Below are 21,187 nucleotides of genomic sequence, written 5' to 3'. Positions count from 1 at the left end.
GAGATCAGAGTATTACATTCTTAGGTCTGAAACACAGTCTGATTAGGTAACCACCCAATTAATCAGATTGTGTTTCAGACCTAAATACTGTATATATATATCTGATTCAGTATTTCATGTTATCTTCCTCCTTTTCTGTTAATTATATCTGACCAAATGACCTCTGCACTGTCAAGCCTGCTGCCTCTCCACATTGAATGCTGTCCACCGTTGATCCTTGTAAAGGTTGAATTGTTTCACATTTCAATAACTTTTACCCTGCTGATCAAGAGGACTGAGAGTCTTTGGGCAGCACCCAGTGCTCCCTGACTTAGGGTGGCACAGTTTGTCGTGGTGCATTCCAAATAGGGTCCTCTTCATGGGGGTAGTGGTCTACTTCTCCTGCTGCTCCAGTACTCCCTCAGCATCATTCCACTTTTTGCCTCGGTTCTTTTTACGATTCCTCTCAGCCATCACAATGGCAGCAACGACTGTGACCAGCACGGTAACGGTGATGACCAGTACGGTAGCGGTTTCGGCAATGCAGAGTTGTGTATCAACCCAGGCCAGTGGAGAGCCAGCCAGTTGCCAGGGTTTATCACAGGTGATGTTCTTGTAGTCATCTACATGAAGATGGCGGACACTGAGGATCTTGCTGAACACCCTGTGCAGGTCACAGTCGCAGATCCAGGGGTTGTTGGCCAGCTGGAGGTGTGTTCCAGGCGTGTGGAGGTTCAGGAAGGTCTTAAACTTGAGGTGGATCAGTTGATTACCTTCGAGGCCTAATAGAGTGAGGCTGTGTAGTGAAGTAAAGACTTCAGTTTCAATGATGGAGATATTGTTATGACTCAGATGAAGCACCTCCAGGCTCTGAAGCATGGCCAGCATGCCATCCTTGAGGACGTTTAGATGATTGTCCTGCAGGTAGAGGTGCCGCAGATGTGACAAGGCTCTGAATGTTCCAGGTTCCACCGAAAGGATCTGATTTCCACTTAGATCCAGTTTTTCCAGATTTTCTAGCTTTTCAAAGTTGCGAAACGTCACACTAAAAAGGTGGTTGCCAGCCAAATTCAGTTCTCTAAGGGATGAAAGACTTTCGGAGAAATCTGAGGGCAGGCGCCGGAGCCAATTGTGGCTCAGGTCCAGCTTCTCTAGGAAACCCAGGGAAGAAAATGCCTCAGGTTCAAGGCGATGAATGTAGCTGGAAGGCAGCAACAGAATCCTAAGGGACCACAGGCCGGCAAATGAGCGTCCCAGCAGGTCCGAGAGAGTATTGCCACCCAAGTCGAGCAACCAGGTGCCATGAGGTATGTTATGGGGAACGTGAGTGAAACCACGGCCCCGACAATCCACAAGGTCTGAGGAATCATAGCAGAGACATTGATGAGGGCAAACCTTAGAGGCTTCCACAAGGGCCACACTGAGAAGGAAAAGGAAAGCACTCCTGGCCATGACTGCTTACAAATAGGGGCCGTCTCGTCGGTAGACCTGACTCATTCTGTTTAACAGAAGCCTGAAATGAGAAACAAAAAGCAGAAAATGTTATCTGGTCCTTGTAATTTGTTAGACTTCAGCTAATTTCCAAATCACTGAGTATCTCCTTAGTAGTCCCTGTAACTGCTCGGCGGCCGTCTGTTGTTATTACTTCAAACTTGTCATTTGGCTGATGTTGAAATCCATTTATTTACCATGAATTCTCAAATCTGTTTAATCCCTGTCAGGGGCACGGGGCAACCAGAGTCTATCCTGGCAGCACTGAGCATAAGATGGCAGTCGATCATAAAGCATTCTCACACTAACACTGGGTGCCATTTCAGTGTCACCAATTAAGGTGTGACTGGAGGGTAAAACGTGACTATTGGGAGGGAAAAACGTGAAGACACGGGGTGTAGTGGTGACACTGCTCAGAGAAGGTGAGGGCTGACACAGCTAGAGATCAGCTGACGTCACCAGGAGGCATGCCACTCACAGTGTTCAGAGATGGGCTCTGCGGGGTGGATGGACGGAGCTCTTCTTTTAGCTCTTGCCGCAAAGCATTCACCTCTGAGCCAGTGATCGTGCTGCCGACAGTTCAATACAGAGCAAATCTTCAAACTGGGAGAACATGCAAACTCCACACTGACAATGACCCGGCACATCCATTTATTTGAGGCTGAACTTCACTAATTATTCAGCTGGCTACTTTTTTGTTCCTAGCTACGTGTGCCTAGTAAGTAGTCAACCAAATAAGTACAGTAGCTAACTTCTTTCTCATTTCATTTAGTTAGTTAGTAAGTTAATAGCAAGTAAGTAACAAGTTACAAATCATTTCAAATAAAAACACCCAATTTGTGCTCATATGGAGCCCTGAATATTTACCGGTAACTATCTTGGCTTTCATTTTATAAGAACCTAAAGGCTGTGCTCTAGTAAGTTCTGTTTTTTGGATGGTGAACATATGCAGAGTAGACGCATGCTCCTTGCTTGACCTGGGAATTCCTGTGGCTCAACGTTGTGACTGTGCACATCGGATACCAGTGCAAGAATAAGTTGCATCCCTGGGTACAGTGGGAAATTTAATTCAAGAATCTCCGTATTCATCATTAAAAGTCTGCACCTAAACTGTCTGCTGTACATGTGGTCCTTGATAGCCGAAGGGTTATGTCTGCCCTACCGATAACTCAATCAAAAAACAGTAACCGATAGGGTTAGGTCTATCTAGTCTTGGGAAATTAGGGATGTTTACTTCTCTGGATGAGGTCCCTTATAATCCCCCCCGCCAACCCGAAAGTGAGATGATTGTACTCACCACCAGAATGTTAGTTTCCCAAGAGTTTACTTCTGACTCTCACCATCAGCTTTGTAATGGACTGTTTACTATAAACTATAGGGTATGGGTGACAAGTGAAAGTGACAATGCTCACTTCATGGCTTTTATTCATGTCACTGCAATAAACAAATTAAGAAATAATGAAGTAAATCTGCGGTGGGCTGGCACCCTGCCCGGAGTTTTTTTCCTGCCTTACGCCCTATGTTGGCTGGGATTGGCTCCAGCAGACCCCCGTGACCCTGTAGTTAGGATATAGTGGGTTGGATAATGGATGGAAGGATGAAACAAATACATAAACAAACTAGGGGGCTCTGCCCCCTGCTCGTTTCGCTCGCTAAACCCCGTTTGATTACACGTCACCGCTCTGCTGCTTATGTATGGGGAAGCGGATGTTGTGGACGAAAAAGGCACACTGACAGCAGGCAGATAATATTTCTTTAGTTCTCTTTATTATTCATTCGGAGTCACAGTAAGTAGAGATTCAAAGAGCCTAACTTATTGCCGCAAAGCTCAGTTTCAACCCTGATCAAAAGTCAGGAGGGGTTTTTTATACTTCAGCATCTCGTGATTAATAAGACAGAAAAACATCCTTATCATCTAAGTAGAGTTAAACAATATGTCTGTTGAGCTAAGCATTATCTGTGTTCTCAACGCTAAGCACAGGAGAGACGCCTCACATAAACTGTATGTACTTTCTGCAGCCTTGTGACCTTGTCCCTGAGACATTCACTCTGGGAAAGGAAAAAACAAGAAACAGCTTAGATTTTATTCATGTGAACACTATTTCTCCTGAACCCTGAAATAACATATTTTTGTTAGTTCATAAGCCAAAGCGTCTCTCACTGGCAAGTTACAAAATAGTTATTATAAAAATTCTAATTTACTAAACACACAAAATACATGGTGCTGAGGAGAACATTCTTCTTCTACAATGTACAATTTAAACAGATTGTTATTTTCATGAGAATTGTTACATATGCATAATAGAGCTGACTATTTTACATTACGGCAAGTAATTAGCCACAGTTAAAAATAGTAAAACGTAATAAATTGAAAGAAAATTATGTTTCATGTTGTGTCAGAGGTATTTGTTGCGTTATACATGTTTCTGTTTGGCTTTGAAATTAACACGCAAATACTTTTGAAACTTACACTTTTACTGTTAAACTTCAGTAAAAAAACAATATTTGGAATTAACTTTTCTTCAATATCACATTGAATTTTGATTCCGTGTTTGGACTTACATCGTGACAAAACAACGTATAACTGCTCGTAAGTGAATTTCGTTTCTTTCTCTCTATTAAATAAACCGACTTTTTCGAATGTTTGTCCTTGTGATTTGTTAATTGTCTTTGCAAAAGCTATTCTAACAGGAAACTGTAAAAGTTTTAATACGAATGTCATATCAAGATCTCCTTTGGTGTCTAATCTTATCCGCAGAATATGTACTACATTACCTTCCTTGTCGCCTGTTAAAATTTTACATGTCAGAATTGTTCAACCAATATTCAATACAACTAATCTTGTCCTATTGCAAAGCCCATCACTCAGACATAAATTATGCAATAACATTATGATACAACCTTATTTCAACAGTAATTTGGCCGGAAGGTGTTAACGGTTGTAGATATTCTTCGTGATATTGGAAGTTGATGTTTTTATCTTCCGCACCATCACCACCAACTGTTTCAGTGTAGTCTATTGATACGCATTTAACCAATCTGCCGTGTAACCAATCAACAATTTTCACCTTAATCCATTTGACTTCATCGTTTCTCGGTGCTAGGATTGCCCATATACTCATTTCTTCTGTTGATAACCCTTTGCGATGAAATTCTTCATTAAGATTTGGACATAATACGTCTTCTTTTATTGGGAACTTAAAGTGAGGAAAACATAAAATTTATAAGAGCTGAGAGTGCAGGAACTGTGATGACAAAAGCATTCACGCGAATTAGAGGTGAGAGGACTGCGGGTGTGGGCCGTGAACCGGAAATGGTGGAGAGGAGGGCGGGACCCCCTCTACCAACTTGATAAAATCTCTTGGCAATAGTCTCGTCTCATCTCAAGATTTTCTTTTTTAATAGAAAGAGAGATAAGTAACAAAATGTACTTCATGACACATTGAACTATTTATACTCGCATTCCATTTTGTTATTATTTATTTATTGTCACATAACAGAGTACTATTATTTATTTGCAAATTTATTTTTCAATATTGTCCAAAACATTCCTCCATAGTTCAGCACTGTGCCAATAAAAAATAGGCTTTAAAGGGGGTCTTTGTGAAAGTTGACAGTCATTATGCACCATATGTAGCATGTCTTAGATCAGCGTTTCTCAACCTTTGAGTATTTGCAACCCAAGTTTTCATAACAGTTTTAATCGCGCCCCCCCCCCCCCAATGTTTTTTTGAAACCCTAATAAAATTTATTCCTATATTTTTTGCTGCCGATACACCACTACAAGTTTAAAATTTCCCTACAAATAGCAAAATTATGCCACATATGGCAACATTTGGGGTGCACCCCACAGTTTGAGAACTGCTGTCTTAGATATTGATGAAGCAGTTGTGTCCCCCCCTACGGACGTTTACTGGGCCCCCGGGTTGAATACAACTATAAAAGAGAAAGAAAGAAACGTGGCTCTTGAAGTCCTTTATGTCGAGGACTGTTAAATAAAAATGTATTGTTCGAAATGAAGCAAAACTTACAGCAAGATGGAAAATTTTTATTTTTGTATACTTCCACTTTATTTATATTTCAACAGTTTACTTTTTCTAATTTCAAAGTCAGACCCTCAAACTAATCTTATGCAACTTATCTGCCTCTGTACTTAGTAGAGGTAAGGCATCCAGCCTGCCTCTGTTATTACTATTTTATTATTATATTTATTATTATTTATTATATATAAATAATTCACAACGTTAGGGGCATCGCCTCTGGCGCTGACGTCCAAGGTTCGATTCCCGAGAGGGAGTGCAGTGGAGTGTGTACACCTAATGAGCCCAGAATGAGGGCGAAACACGTGTCGTGTACTCTTTGCATTTATTTGACAGTAAACTATTTCAACCATTCTATGATCTGCTCTTCACAAACTGAAGGCACCGTGGCGGATGTTAGCAGATCGCTGGCCAACCACAAGCGTTACCTGGTAGGTAACCACCCATACAATCAGATGGTGACACAGACTTCGAATGCCGTGAATGTAATTACCCCGATCTACATGCTGTCAAATAAACGAACCACACGCCGTGGCGCAACGTTAGGGGCATCGCCTCTGGCGCTGACGTCCGAGGTTCGATTCCCGAGAGGGAGTGCAGTGGAGTGTGTACACCTGATGAGCCCAGAATGAGGGCGTACTCTTTGCATTTATTTGACAGTAAACTATTTCAACCATATATATATATATATATATATATATATATAGTGTGTGGCGAGTGGCTGGGGGTGGGGGTACACAGCAGGGACGCCCAATGGACCGGAAGAGGGATTATGCCTCCTCCGGACCACGAGGGGGCAGCCACCCTGGTTGGTATGGGGACCACAGGAACAGAGCATGGGCAGCTCAACCCTGTAGGGGCCGGATGCCGGAAGAGCCCTGGACGTCAGCACTTCCGCCACACCCGGAGGTGCTGGCGGTAGGAAAACCGGGTACACCCGGAGTGCTTCCGGGTGCTCAGCCGGCATTTCCGCCACACCAGGAAGTGCCGGCGGAAGTTCATCAGAAGGCACCTGGAGCACGTCCGGGTGAACGTAAAAGGGGCCACCTCCCTCCATTCGATAGCTGGAGTCGGGTGGAAGAGGACAGAGCTTGGAGGAGAGGAGTGGAGGCGGTCAGAAAGACGAGTAAAGGCATTTTGAAAGGCCAGGACTTGATGGGTGATTGGTGCAGGGGCACTGGGTTGTGTGCACTGCAAATTTGAAATTGCATAATAAACGTGTGTTGGTTGTTGAACCTTCGGTGTCCACCTGTCTGTGTCCGGGCCAGTCTCCACAATATATGTATATATACATTTACATTTTATTTTTTCATTTAATTTGGGAGCCCCTTTTTGTGGAACCTGGTTCACCTGCACCATTTGCAGTTTTGCACCAGAGAGTACGAGCCAGCAATGGAAAATTTCTGTGGTGCCCCCCATTCCCATGATGCCCTAAGCCCCTGTTTGTTTTGCTTAATGGTTAATCCACCCCTGCATCACTTTGTCTTTTTTTTCTACCACCAAACAACTTGTAGGGTCTTCAAGGTGAGGGTAGGGTCTTCAGAAAGAACCTTTATGGAATCAAGTACAGGTTTAAATAAAACAAATATACTTGAATAGATGATAATATATTTGTGAAATACCAGTGAGTTCCTGACTTTAAAATGTCTCTGGGTGTGTACAATAACACAGGCTGAGTTCAGGTTTTCTTGATCTGTTTACTGGACATTAAAGCCTTCTGTTTTAGGAACCTTTTTAAATCCAAAAGAACCAATTTCATATATAGGGTGGGCCAGATCTAATTATGCAATTTTCATTACGCTGTAACTTATTAAGTTTATTACATAGAGAATTCAAAGCACCTGCCCTGCACAGAGATTTCACTTAAAATTCTTTTTGTTGCCGATAGATGGCAGCACCTGCCATGCATTCCAAAATGGCGGGGTTGTCAGTCGAAGAGTTTCATAATTAGATTTGGACCACCCTGTACAAAGAACTCATCCTGGAATGAAATGGTTCTTTGTTAAGCAAAGGAGCTACAAGGAACCACACAACCCAATAAAGTGCCACTAAAAAGGCAATATTTTTAGGGGGGTTGACACAGCTAGTTGAATTTTTCCCTCGTTGCCCTTTTCACGCCCGGGGTAGGGGGACGGAGTGACATCTGTGTGTAGATTCCATGTTTCCTCACCGTGGGAATCGATTCATTTACATTACATTTCATTTATTTGCTTAGCAGACTCTTTTATCCAAAGTGACTTACAAAGGAGGTCAACATAATCGAGTAAACATCAGTTAGAGACTGATTTGAACAAGTGTAGCGAGACAGGTTACAAAAGTTGATCACAAGTGAATGGCTATAAAGCCAGCACAACAAAAAAAATTCAATTTAACAATATGAAATATCCATCCATCCATCCATTTTTCAACCCGCTGAAACCGAACACAGGGTCACGGGTCTGCTGGAGCCGATCCCAGCCAACACAGGGCACAAGGCAGGAACCAATCCCGGGCAGAGTGCCAACCCACTGCAGATGAAATATCCACAGAGCAAAAAAAAAAATTCATTAACAATTTGACAGATATTCACAGAAGAGAATGCTTTTCAATCCTTTCTTAAATATATTGAGGGGATCAGCAGTTCGAATGGAAGTGGGCAGCTCATTCCACCAACTAGGAGCTACATATGAAAAGAGTCTGGATTGAGATTTGACACCACGCAGAGGTGGCATTACCAGACGCTCTACACTGGCAGACTTGACTGAGCGAGAAGGAGCACAGCACCTCACCAGCGTCTCCATATACACAGGTACTGACCCATTGTCTACTCCAGGGGTCTCCAACACGTCGCCCGCGAGCTATAGCGGTAGCTCGCAACCCCTTTCCAAGTAGCTCGTCAAAGGGTTAATGTATCCTACATAAATTTGAAAACTTGATTAGTCAAATTAGGGGGTGGGCAATCATTCCAAAAAAATCATATCAAGATCCTTTTAACATAAAATTACGATCCACAATCTGAATTACTATCTATCTTTTCAGCGCGGCATGCACTTAAGAGAATATCCGGACACAGACTCATCAAGACCTAAGTAACACTTTATTTTAAATATCAAATAAAGTTGAATTCAATTGTTCTCTCGTTCGCTAGCTAAGCGGAGTTAAGGACCACGCCCCGAACCTGACACGTTAGTGAGGAAGGCCCCTCCCCTCGACCCGCAGCGTGTTTCTCAATAAATCGGTACGGCAAGCGAACTGTGATACATAGCGAAATGAGAGAAGTCGCAGAATCAACCGGAATGTTCATGCAAATTATAGAAAAAACCCGATCTAAATCCGCTAAGTCATTTTGTCGTGAAAAGCGGACAAACAGAGAGACATTGGATTTTATATCTTCTTATATAGTACGCTACCGTGGCTGTTCGTTTGTCTGTCCAGGATTTTAAATCACCTGTAGCTCGCAAACCTTTTGAATTATTGACCTGAAATTTGGTACACATATACTATGTGACATCTACTATCCGCTTTTGGGGTGATGATTGACCTCTAAGTTTATTCCTCTTTTTATTTTATTGTAGAATCAACCCGCAGGGCAGCTGTGCAGCGCATGCGTATGGGCACTGTTCTCATTCCCTGCACCTTTGCTGTCACTTCCTCTATCTCTTCATATCTTAAATTATTCTTGAGGCAGATTGAAGACATAAGTGCCAGCTTAAGTGAAAAATTAAAGAAAATGTACTAAGCAATTGCAACACAAACACTGACTTAATCTGTTTTAATGCGAAAAGATGCCGACGGAAGAAGAGAAGAAGCGGCTAGTGTGAAGAAAAGAAGATCTGATCAGGAAACAGCAAACGCATCAACCTCTGAGCACACGAATGGTAAACGAACAGAGAAAGAGGATGAAAACTAGGAATGCTCAAGTCAAGTGGATTCACTACACGTTATCATGCAGTGCGCCATTACTGGTACCCCATTACTGGTATTATATATTAGTAAACCTTCAAAATAATGTGCAGTTAAAGTCTCAACAGCATTTTCAGCACTTCTGGAGCTTAGTATAGCCAGATAACTATAAGAGTCTTCACCAAGCAGGTCTGAAAATGTCTGCTTTGTTTGGGTCTCCATACCTCTGTGAGTCTGACGTGAATGTCATGAAGTCAAAGTTCAGAACAAGACTGACAGACAAACATTTAAATGACTCCATCAGAGTGAACCTGAGGGGTTCCACTCCACCAGACACCTCAGTGCCAGTCATCTGACGAACTGAAAACACATCACACATGCAACTGGACCTGTGAATAAAGTGACATGTGACAAAATGACAAATGAATAAGTCATATCTGTGTATTTGGAATTGCATTGTTTTGTTTTGACAGCCTTCATGTTTTAATTCAATAGTGTGAGATACACTAGAAAATGCATACAGACATACAACATGCACTTGCAGGTGAACTCAATATTTTTTTGTGATATCTTAATGCAAAATGTGAGTTGTGGACACCAACATCTTGTAAATGTTCAGGCCAAACAAGCTTATTCAGTTTGTTTGGATTGAAATAAGCTATGAGAATAAATGTTAGAAAACACGAGTAGCTCTCGGCCATTTTCATTTTGTAAAAGTAGCTCTCAGGAGAAACAAGGTTGGAGACCCCTGGTCTACTCTATAGGCAAGTATCAAGGATTTGAACGAATTCCTTAGAATTGCGCTTTCTTCCCGCATTCCAACCAAGAGTGTGAACAGAGCTAGTCGAGTGAGAGCAGAATTCAACATAAGGGCACATAGAGGACTAGACTGGACTACAGCAAAACAGCGTCTTCAGTTCCATCATCAGTCTGTCTTCCAATCCCACTTACCTAGATCAGGGTCACGGGGCAGCTGGAGCCTATCCCAACAAGCACTGGACGAAGCGGCGGTTCATTGCTGGGTGCACACACACACACACACCCAACAATCCTACACACACACACACACTAGGGTTAATTTAGCATCATCAGTCAACTTAATATTCATGTCTTTTGACTAGGCACTCTTAAAAATAATAGCTCTCTATTGGCACTTTGGTTCTTTCTTGGGTTGTGTGGTTCCTCATAGAACAATCTCTTGAGAAAAAAACATTTTACCCTGCAAACGGTTCTTTACATGTGAAGTTGTTTTTCTTATGCTTTGAAAAACTTCCTAATATGTAAAAAAAAATCTGAAATCTTTAATGTATGATAGGCAATGCAGGACACTAACCGATTAAGAAAACCTGAACTTAGCCCCATATTATGTAGCAAGTTCAAGTCAAGTCAAGTTGGGGGGTCTGCACTGGTACAGCGCGTTGCCGCACCCACCACACGAAAAAACAACTCAGGATCCCGGTTGGCAACCCCCCGCCCCCACCCAAAAGCACACACGCGGTCCAGTCCAACCCTCTGGAAATGACCCTCCATCTGCCGCAGCCAGGTGTTACGTGGGCGACCCCTTGGCTTGGTCCAGCCTCTCGGGTCCCCAACAATGAGGATCTTACAAGCCGGATCACCCTCAGGGAAACGCGCCACATGGCCGTAGTGCCGTAACTGACGCTCCATCACAATGCAGGTCATGTGCCTCATTCGGGACTCCATGAGCAACACAAAGTCAAACCAGCGATACCCAAGGATTTTCCAGAGAGACACACATGAAGGAGTCCAGTCTTTGTCTCAGGTCACTGGATAGCGTCCATGTCTCACAAACAGGGAGCACCAGGACTCTAAAGACTGGGACCTTCGTCCTTTTGTATAGATATCGGGAGCGCCACATACTCCTTTCCAGCGACCTCATGACCCCCCATGCTCTCCCAATCCATCTACTGACTTCATAGGAAGAGTCACCAGAGTCATGAATGTCACTGCCAAGGTAAGTAAACCTCTCGATGAGGTCGACATTCTCTCCACAGACAGACACACTGCTGATAGTCGTGCCCAAGAGGTCATTAAAGGCCATAAAAGCAAGAGCCCTTTAAAATCATCACCCATAATTTTCACAAATCTTGATACATCTATTCATGGTTACTTATGGAGCCTGTTAAAGATCTAAAGAAATAAAGGACCTTTCAGGAATCTCCATGTGAACAAAAAAAGGTCTCCCCTATGGCATCACTCTGGAGAACCACTCTGGCACCTTAATTGTTAATAGTGTGGGAGAAAACCGGAGAACCAGGAGGAAAGCCACACGTTCAAGGGGAGGTGCACCACAGCTGGGCATCTTCAGGTCCAGATTTCACAAGGAAACAATAAACGTGGAGTAAGATCGGTAGCCAAATATGAAGAAGTGTCGACGCCTGGGGATTTCTGGGGTCACACGACCGAGACTGGGACCCTCCGCAATAATAATAAATTAAGATTTAAACATCCAGTGCCCTGGGCCCCACTGGATCAGCTTGCATAATATTCGGGTTATATAACGAGTAAAAGATTATAAATGAAAAGGGTCACAGCTGGATTGTCGTGGACGACCTTCACGAGCGCTCAGATAAAACTGAGTAGTTAATTGGCTCGTTCGTTTTCGTTGGTGTCCACCCAGACCCGTTAATTTTATTTATTTATTTATCTATTTATGTATTTGCTAATTGATCATTTTAATTTAACGCATTATTTAATTAGACGGGTCTGTTTTCAGCTACTCTCAATTTATATCAATTCATCCACATATATATATATATTTTTTTTTTTTACATAAAGGCGTTCACGTGTCTTGGTCGCCGTTGTAATGCCATTTAATCCCGAACAAATACTGCGCGGCTTTGAGGAGACGTAGTTCACTTTCCTTAGAAGTGTTTTCCATGCTCTCCGAAATTTGTATGAATATGAGCTTTTTGTTTCCCTCTCCATCATTAATGATATCGCTCTTGATTAAGAAATGCAAACTAAACTGGTTTATCCGTATTAGACCAGTTTTCCAGCAGGATATGATAAAGAAAACCGAGCCACGAATGAAAACCTCATTTAAAACTCTGAGTGTGCAGGGTACTTGTTTAAATTTTAAACTTTAAAAGTAAACTGGAATGGAGTATAAGACTGTTGTAATAGCCATCAGAATTACGGTTATCAATTGTCGTCTCGTTCAGGGTTATTTCCTGCCTTATCCACGCAATTAAGTTAATAAAAATAAATGGAAATGTTAAGTGAATTTTGAGACTATCGGTCGCTTTTAAAAAATTACGGCTACTTTTCCCAACGAGTCGTAACGCGTGTTCTATTTACCCGCCTATAAGAACTTAATGTCAGCTCGTTGTCTTCGGATTGTTAAAATAATCATAAGTGTGCACAGCCACATTCTCTATACGAAAGTGGATCTTTTTATTCTGGCATCGGGTACTATGGTCAATTTTGGATGATATCAAAACGAGGTGGCAACTGTTTTAGGAGCTCCAAAGCTGCCCCTAGTTCTTTATGAGATTAATAAATGGCATGAAAAGAGAGAAAAATGGAAGATAGAGGGACGCACCTGCCGTATCCTTTCACCTGGTAGCCTTCGCGAAACGATCTTTCAGCTCAGCGCGCCGGAGCAACCGATGTGTACCGCATCCCAGCTGCTGTCTGAGGCATAGCCCCGTGTTTACAGAGACCACCTCGGCTTGACGTCACACAGCCCTCCAATCAGAGCTACCCTGGAGGGCACAGAAAGCCATCTGACATACATGAGACACATTTGAACGAAACACAGGTTGGTTGGCACGTGTAAGACTAACTTTGGAGAGTTATCCCCGTTTTCCCAAATCCCACACTCTTAAAAAAATAAAGTTGCTTCAGTGCCGCTTTACCGGGTGGTGTGACTCCTCACAGAATCAATCCTTGACAAGAACCATTTTTTTTAAATGGGAAGACTTATTTGCATATACATTTATTTATTTGGGCTTTGAAAAGCTTCTTAATAAGCGGACAAAACAAAAATCTTTAATGTCTAGTAGTCAACCTAGCAGAACAAGACAAAAATGAAGTTAGCCGGGTATAGACAGCGAGAGTCCTTTTAAAATCAGGAACCCATTGGCATTTCACAAATCTGTTATCATGTATTAAAGGCTATGGAGCCTGTTGCTCTAAATAACAAAAGCTTCATTCTGAAATCTTCATGTGGTTGGTTCTTTTAGAAACCAAAATATTCTTTATGGCATCGCATTGAAGAACTACTTTGGCAACTTCATTATTAAGAGCTTAGAGTCGGTGTAACCGTTAGTTTTAAACCAATGAAGTACAATAATGAAGCTGAATATAAGGTATTGGTGCACGAAATTAGATAGATAGATTTGAAAGGTACTATATGATAGATAGATAGATAGATAGATAGATAGATAGATAGATAGATAGATAGATAGATAGATAGATAGATAGATAGATAGATAGATAGATAGATGTGAAATGTACTGTATAATAGATAAATAGATATATAGATAGATGTGAAAGGCAATATATAATAGATAGATAGATGTGAAAGGCAATATATAATAGATAGATAGATTTTAAAGGCACTATATAATAGATAGATAGATTTGGGGGGGGGGGGGCAGTCAATGTTATCAATTCCTTCATCCTCTCACCACATGAGGCTGGGCATTGTTGTGCACCAGGAGGAACCAGCTGGGGTCTAACAATGGGTCCAAGAATTTCATCCTGATACCTAATGGCAGTCAAGGTGCCCACCATTGTCTATCCTGTAGAGGTCTGTGCATCCCTCCATGGATATGCCTCCCTAGATATACCATCACTGACCCCCCACCCCCCCCACCACCAAACAGCTCATGCCGAACAATGTCACAGGCACCATAACGTTCTCCACGGTTTCTCCAGACCCTTTCACGTCTGTCACATGTGCTCAGGGTGAACCTGCTCTAATCTGTAAAAAGGCAGTTGTGGACCGGCCAATTCTAGTATTCTATGGCAAATGCCAATCAAGCTCCACGGTGCCCACTAGAGGACGTCGGCCCTCAGGACACCCTCATGAAGTCTGTTTTATGATTGTTTAGTCAGAGACATTTACACCAGTGGCCTGCCTGCCTACTGGAGGTCATTTTGTAGGCTCTGCCAGTGCTCATCCTGTTCCTCTTTGCCCAAAGAAGCAGATACCGGTGGGTCCTGCTGATGGGTTAAGGACCTTCTATGATGGGTCCTGTCCAGCTCTCCTAGATGAACTGCCTGTATGTCTCCTGGAATCTCCTCCATGGCCTTGAGACTGTGCTGGGACACAGGGCAAACTTTCTAACAATGGCGCGTGGTATTGATATGACATCCTGGAGAAGTTGGACTACCTGTGCCAGCTCTGTAGGGTCCAGGTATGGCCTCATGCTACCAGTAGTGACACTGAGCGTAGCCAAATGCAAAATGAGTGACAAAACAGATGAGTTGGGAAAAATGTCAGTGGCCTCCCTCCACCTGTTAACACATTCATTCCTGTTTTGGGGGTCATCTCATTGTTACCCCTCTAGTGCACTAAAGCAGCTGAAACTGATGAACAAGCCCCTCTGCTACTTCACTGACCTGATCAACAGCCCACCAGTGTCATTGACTTGATGCTCTACTCGCATTCAAAAGTGGGTCTTTAAATTTTTTGAGCAGTAAACTTGGGAGAAGTGCTACTAGGTTTAAAAAGACAAAAATCAGGTAGAGTACTTGGAGTCCATGACATTGAATTAAGAGTAATAAAGGAAGATATTGATAACATATACAAATCATTAACACTTGTGCAGAAAAACAAAGTTCCTAAAGACAGGAAGCTAGCAAACGTTACTCCAATGATTTCACAAACTGTAGCAATTATTGACAGTTGAGTTAACATATACAGTATTATGGGAAAATTAATGAATTCATCCATCCATTATCCAACCCGCTATATCCCAACTACACGGTCACGGGGGTCTGCTGGAGCCAATCCCAGCCAACACAGGGCGCAAGGCAGGAATCAAAATTCAATGTGATATTGACGAAAAGGTAAAAGTGAAAAGAGATCAAATACATGGAGATAGGTGATATGCCAGTATGTAGATATTGTTTGCCTTTAAACTTTAAGTCGGAGACGTGTAGATCATCTAATTAGTGTTGCCATCAGGGAAAAGTCGTGTTACCTCCTAATGAAGAGGCGTATCCGCAAGAATTAAAAGATTGGTTGTTTGGTGAAAGTGAAATCCACAAACGCGAGCGACAGAGAGGCGAATTTGCTGACGCAACGCACAGGCGAGACGGGGGGCAAAGGGTTTAGCGAGCTAAGCGAGCAGGGGGCCCCTAGTTGATAATAATAATACATTTTATTTATTCATAGGCGCCTTTCTAAAGACTCAAGGATGCCGAACAACAGATGAAACACACGTTATAAGCAAAACTAGAAATACAAATCACCCACGACAATCACGTGTCTCCCTTCAGGATCAGATATTCCATCTGTTTTGTTGACGTTTTCAAATGCACTTGTGATGCTTTGTCCTGTTTTGCTCACCATATTGTGAAATGGATTCCAGGACTGCATGTATAAGCAAGCAAGCAAAGATTAAGAGGTTTACAAAATGGCAAAAGAACGAAAGAAGTTTGATTCTGAGCCAAATATCTATTTTTCTTGCTCTTGAGATGACTAGAGATATTGTTAGACACATTTTTTTTCCTTGATTTCCCCCTTTGCTCCACAGTTTACAATTACAAATCCAACAATTCAGACATCTTGATTAAAGTGCACATTGTAGACTTTCATGGGCCCAAGCTCCATTTCAGGGCAACATAATGTTTGGAACGCAGCAAGTCAACTCAAGTTGGGGAGCCTGCACTGGTACAGTGTGTTGCCGCACCCACTACACAACAAAACAACAACATTTATTTATATAGCACATTTTCATACAAAAAGTAGCTCAAAGTGCTTTACATAATGAAGAAAAGAATAAATAAAAGACAAAATAAGAAATTAAAATAAGGCAACATTAGTTAACATAGAAAAGGAGTACGGTCCCATGGCCAGGGTGGACAGAATAAACAAAAAAAAACTCCAGAAAGCTGGAGAAAAAAATAAAATCTGTAGGGGTTCCAGGCCACGAGACCACCCAGTCCCCTCTAGGCATTCTACCTAACATAAATGAAATAGTCCTCTTTGTAGTTAGGGTTCTCACGGAGTCACTTGATGCTGATGGTCATACAGACTTCTGGCTTTTAATCCATCCATCATTTTTGGAACATCATGGTACTTAGAGTAGATGGTGGTGGAGCAAGCCACCACCAAAAGGACACCGGAAAAGGAAACAGAAGAGAGAGTAGGGGTTAGTACAGATTTTAGAGCCACCACGAATGGTTATAATAATGAATTGGATATACAGAGTATCAGGATTAAATTACAGTGAAGTTATGAGAAGGCCATGTTACAGTAATGTGTTTTCAGCAGTTTTTTAAAGTGCTCCACTGTATTAGCCTGGCGAATTCCTACTGGCAGGCTATTCCAGATTTTAGAATTTATATATTACTATAATATTATTATTATTAATATTAATAATTAATATTATTAATTATAATAGATTTTAAAACAACTCGAAATCCCGGTTTGCAACCCCCCCAGGTAGGCCCTCTGGAAATGACCCTCTATCTGCCACAGCCAGGTGTTACGTGGGTGACCCCCTGCCCTGGTCCAGCCACTCGGGTCCCCAACAATGAGAATATTATGAGCTGGATCACCCTCGGGGAAACGCGCCACATGATCGTAGTGCCGTAACTGACGCTCCCTCACAATGCAGGTAATGTGTCTCATTCGGGACTCCATGAGCAACACAAAGTCAAACCAACGGTATTCAAGGATTTTTCAACCGTACCAAAGGAGTCCAGTCTTCGTCTCAGGTCACTGGATAGCGCCCATGTCTCGCAATCATATAGCAAGACAGGAAGCACCAGGACTGTAATGACTTGGACTTTCATCCCTTTGCATAGATATTGGGAGCGCCACACACCCCTTTCCAGCGACCTCATGACCCCCCATGCTCTCCCAATCCATCTACCGACTTCATAGGAAGAGTCACCAGAGTCATGAATGTCAATGCCAAAGTAAGTAAACCTCTCTATGAGGTCGACACTCTCTCCGCAAACAGACACACTGCTGATGGCCGTGCCCAAGAGCTCATTAAAGGCCTGGATCTTGGTTTTTATCAGGACCCTCACAAGCCCAGACACTCAACCCCTCGCTCAGTCTCTTGAGACCCTTGATCCTTGACTCCGCGAAGATCACAGCATCGTCAGCAAAGTCAAGATCCGTGAATCTTTCATCACCAACAGATGCCCCACAGCCACTGGACACCATGACCCTGCTCAACACCCAGTCCATACAAGCATTGAACAGAGTAGGAGCAGAACACACCGCTGACAGACCCCAGAATCAACTGGGCAAAATGCAGAGGTCCTGCCTCCATTCTGCACAGCACTCACAGTACCAGTGTATAGGCCGGCCATGAACACAGCAATGGTCTCTTAAAGCCATCATATTTAGCACTTTGTCGCATATCTCTCTACATGCAATGACTGCTTGGTCAGCGGTTCACAGGCAGCAGTGGTGTAGCTAGGGGCAGGCAGAGGGGGCGGACCGTCCCAGGTGGCACATTTTTGGGGGCGGCATTATTGGCCAAAAGGCTCATTAGAATTTGTGTGTAAGCAGCAGGGTTTGGAAAAATATCACTCATGATGAAAAAAGTAAAATTCTCTGATTTTTATCCACAAATGCTTCAAAAATTATTTTCAGACTGTCCTTCTGTGACGGCATCAGACACAGCAGTTGAAATTTATGAGGCAATAACAAAAATAAACATAAACATTACACCGATAATAATTTCTAGGAAGATAAACAGCTAATTTACAATTTTTAATTTTGTTTCTTTATCAATTTGAATGTGTTCTTGCTCTGTGCAGAAAACATCCCCACCTATCACTTGTATACTAGAGTGGTTGTGGTTTTCTCAGTGTAATTACAGTCCTATGATAAAGTTTGGGAACTCCTCCTAATTCTTTGGATTTTTGTTTCTCATTGGCTGAGCTTTCAAAGTAGCAACTTCCTTTTAATATCTGACATGCCTTATGGACACAGTAGGATTTCAGCAGTGACATTAAGTTTATTGGATTAACAGAAAATATGCATCATAACAAAATTAGACAGGTGCATAAATGTGGGCACCCCAACAGAGATATGACATCAATACTTACAGTGGTATGAAAAACTATTTGCCCCCTTCCTGATTTCTTATTCTTTTGCATGTTTGTCACACAAAATGTTTCTGATCATCAAACACATTTAACCATTAGTCAAATATAACACAAGTAAACACAAAATGCAGTTTGTAAATGGTGGTTTTTATTATTTAGGGAGAAAAAAAAATCCAAACCTACATGGCCCTGTGTTAAAAAGTAATTGCCCCCTTGTTAAAAAATAACCTAACTGTGGTGTATCACACCTGAGTTCAATTTCCGTAGCCACCCCCAGGCCTGATTACTGCCACACCTGTTTCAATCAAGAAATCACTTAAATAGGAGCTGCCTGACACAGAGAAGTAGACCAAAAGCACCTGAAAAGCTAGACATCATGCCAAGATCCAAAGAAATTCAGGAACAAATGAGAACAGAAGTCATTGAGATCTATCAGTCTGGTAAAGGTTATAAAGCCATTTCTAAAGCTTTGGGACTCCAGCGAACTGCAGTGAGAGCCATTATCCACAAATGGCAAAAACATGGAACAGTGGTGAACCTTCCCAGGAGTGGCCGGCCGACCAAAATTACCCCAAGAGCGTAGAGACGACTCATCCGAGAGGTCACAAAAGACCCCAGGACAACGTCTAAAGAACTGCAGGCCTCACTTGGCTCAATTAAAGTCAGTGTTCACGACTCCACCATAAGAAAGAGACTGGGCAAAAACGGCCTGCATGGCAGATGTCCAAGACGCAAACCACTGTTAAGCAAAAAGAACATTAGGGCTCGTCTCAATTTTGCTAAGAAACATCTCAATGATTGCCAAGACTTTTGGGAAAATACCTTGTGGACTGATGAGTCAAAAGTTGAATTTTTTGGAAGGCAAATGTCCCGTTACATCTGGCGTAAAAGGAACACAGCATTTCAGAAAAAGAACATCATACCAACAGTAAAATATGGTGGTGGTAGTGTGATGGTCTGGGGTTGTTTTGCTGCTTCAGGACCTGGAAGGCTTGCTGTGATAGATGGAACCATGAATTCTACTGTCTACCAAAAAATCCTGAAGGAGAATGTCCGGCCATCTGTTCGTCAACTCAAGCTGAAGCGATCTTGGGTGCTGCAACAGGACAATGACCCAAAACACACCAGCAAATCCACCTCTGAATGGCTGAAGAAAAACAAAATGAAGACTTTGGAGTGGCCTAGTCAAAGTCCTGACCTGAATCCAATTGAGATGCTATGGCATGACCTTAAAAAGGCGGTTCATGCTAGAAAACCCTCAAATAAACCTGAATTACAACAATTTTGCAAAGATGAGTGGGCCAAAATTCCTCCAGAGCGCTGTAATAGACTCATTGCAAGTTATCGCAAACGCTTGATTGCAGTTATTGCTGCTAAGGGTGGCACAACCAGTTATTAGGTTCAGGGGGCAATTACTTTTTCACACAGGGCCATGTAGGTTTGGATTTTTTTTTCTCCCTAAATAATAAAAACCACCATTTACAAACTGCATTTTGTGTTTACTTGTGTTATATTTGACTAATGGTTAAATGTGTTTGATGATCAGAAACATTTTGTGTGACAAACATGCAAAAGAATAAGAAATCAGGAAGGGGGCAAATAGTTTTTCACACCACTGTAGCTGAGCCTCCTTTTGTCCTCTAGACGCTGTCCTCCTATAGCCTCTGATGAGAGTCTGATTCTGGATGGAGGTCTTGTTGACCATTCTTCATATAAAATCTCTCCAGTTCAGTTCAATTTCATGGACAGCCTGCTTCAAATCATCCCAGAGATTTTCGCTGATATTCAAGTCAGGGGACTGTGACGGCCATTCCAGAACATTGTACTTCTCCCTCTGCATGAATGCCTTTGTAGATTTCCAACTGTGTTTTGGCTCATTGTCTTGTTGGAATATCCAACCCCTGCGTGACTTCAACTTTGTGACTGATGCTTGAACATTATCCTGAAGAATTTGTTGATATTGGGTTGAATTCATCCGACCCTCGACTTTAATAAGGGCCCCAGTCCCTGAACTGGCCACACAGCCCCACAGCATGATGGAACCTCCACCAAATTTGACAGTAGGTAGCAGGTGTTTATCTTGGAATGCGGTGTTCTTCTTCCGCCATGCAAAGTGCTTTTTGTTCTGACCAAATAACTCCATTTCTGTCTCATCAGTCCAAAGCACTTTGTCCCAAAATGAATCTGGTTGTCTAAATGAGCATTGGCATACAACAAGCGACTCTGTTTGTGGCGCGAGTGCAGAAAGGGCTTCTTTCTCATCACCCTGCCATACAGATGTTCTTTGTGCAAATTGCGCTGAATTGTAGAACGATGTACAGGTACACCATCTGCAGTGAGATGTTCTTGCAGGTCTTTGGAGGTGATCTGTGGGTTGTCTGTCACCATTCTCACAATCCTGCTCATATGCCGCTCTTGTATTTTTCTTGGCCTACCAGACCTGCTGGGTTTAACAGCAACTGTGCCTGTGGCCTTCCATTTCCTGATTCCATTCCTTACAGTTGAAACTGACAGTTTAGACCTCTGAG

At 42.5% G+C, this 21,187-nt stretch overlaps 1 protein-coding gene across 1 annotated transcript; it reads right to left on the bottom strand.

Moving 5' to 3' along the window:
* Positions 1-174: 174 nt before the first annotated feature.
* On the bottom strand, positions 175-13,046 carry LOC114664385 (leucine-rich repeat-containing protein 17). Its single transcript, XM_028818468.2, has 2 exons — positions 12,958-13,046; positions 175-1,492 (listed from the first exon to the last, which is right to left on the bottom strand). The coding sequence occupies exon 2, from the start codon at positions 1,429-1,431 to the stop codon at positions 373-375; it is 1,059 nt and encodes a 352-aa protein (XP_028674301.1). The 5' UTR covers positions 1,432-1,492; positions 12,958-13,046; the 3' UTR covers positions 175-372.
* Positions 13,047-21,187: the final 8,141 nt, after the last annotated feature.

This window comes from Erpetoichthys calabaricus, chromosome 14 (assembly GCF_900747795.2).
Source record: "Erpetoichthys calabaricus chromosome 14, fErpCal1.3, whole genome shotgun sequence".
Classification (NCBI taxonomy): domain Eukaryota; kingdom Metazoa; phylum Chordata; class Cladistia; order Polypteriformes; family Polypteridae; genus Erpetoichthys; species Erpetoichthys calabaricus.
Note: the sequence above shows the minus strand (reverse complement) of the source record. Positions and strands in the feature narration are given on the sequence as shown.

Coding starts and splice junctions, on each gene's coding strand:
- LOC114664385 (XM_028818468.2), bottom strand. CDS start 1,431: ATGGCCAGGAGTGCTTTCCTTTTCCTTCTCAGTGTGGCCCTTGTGGAA.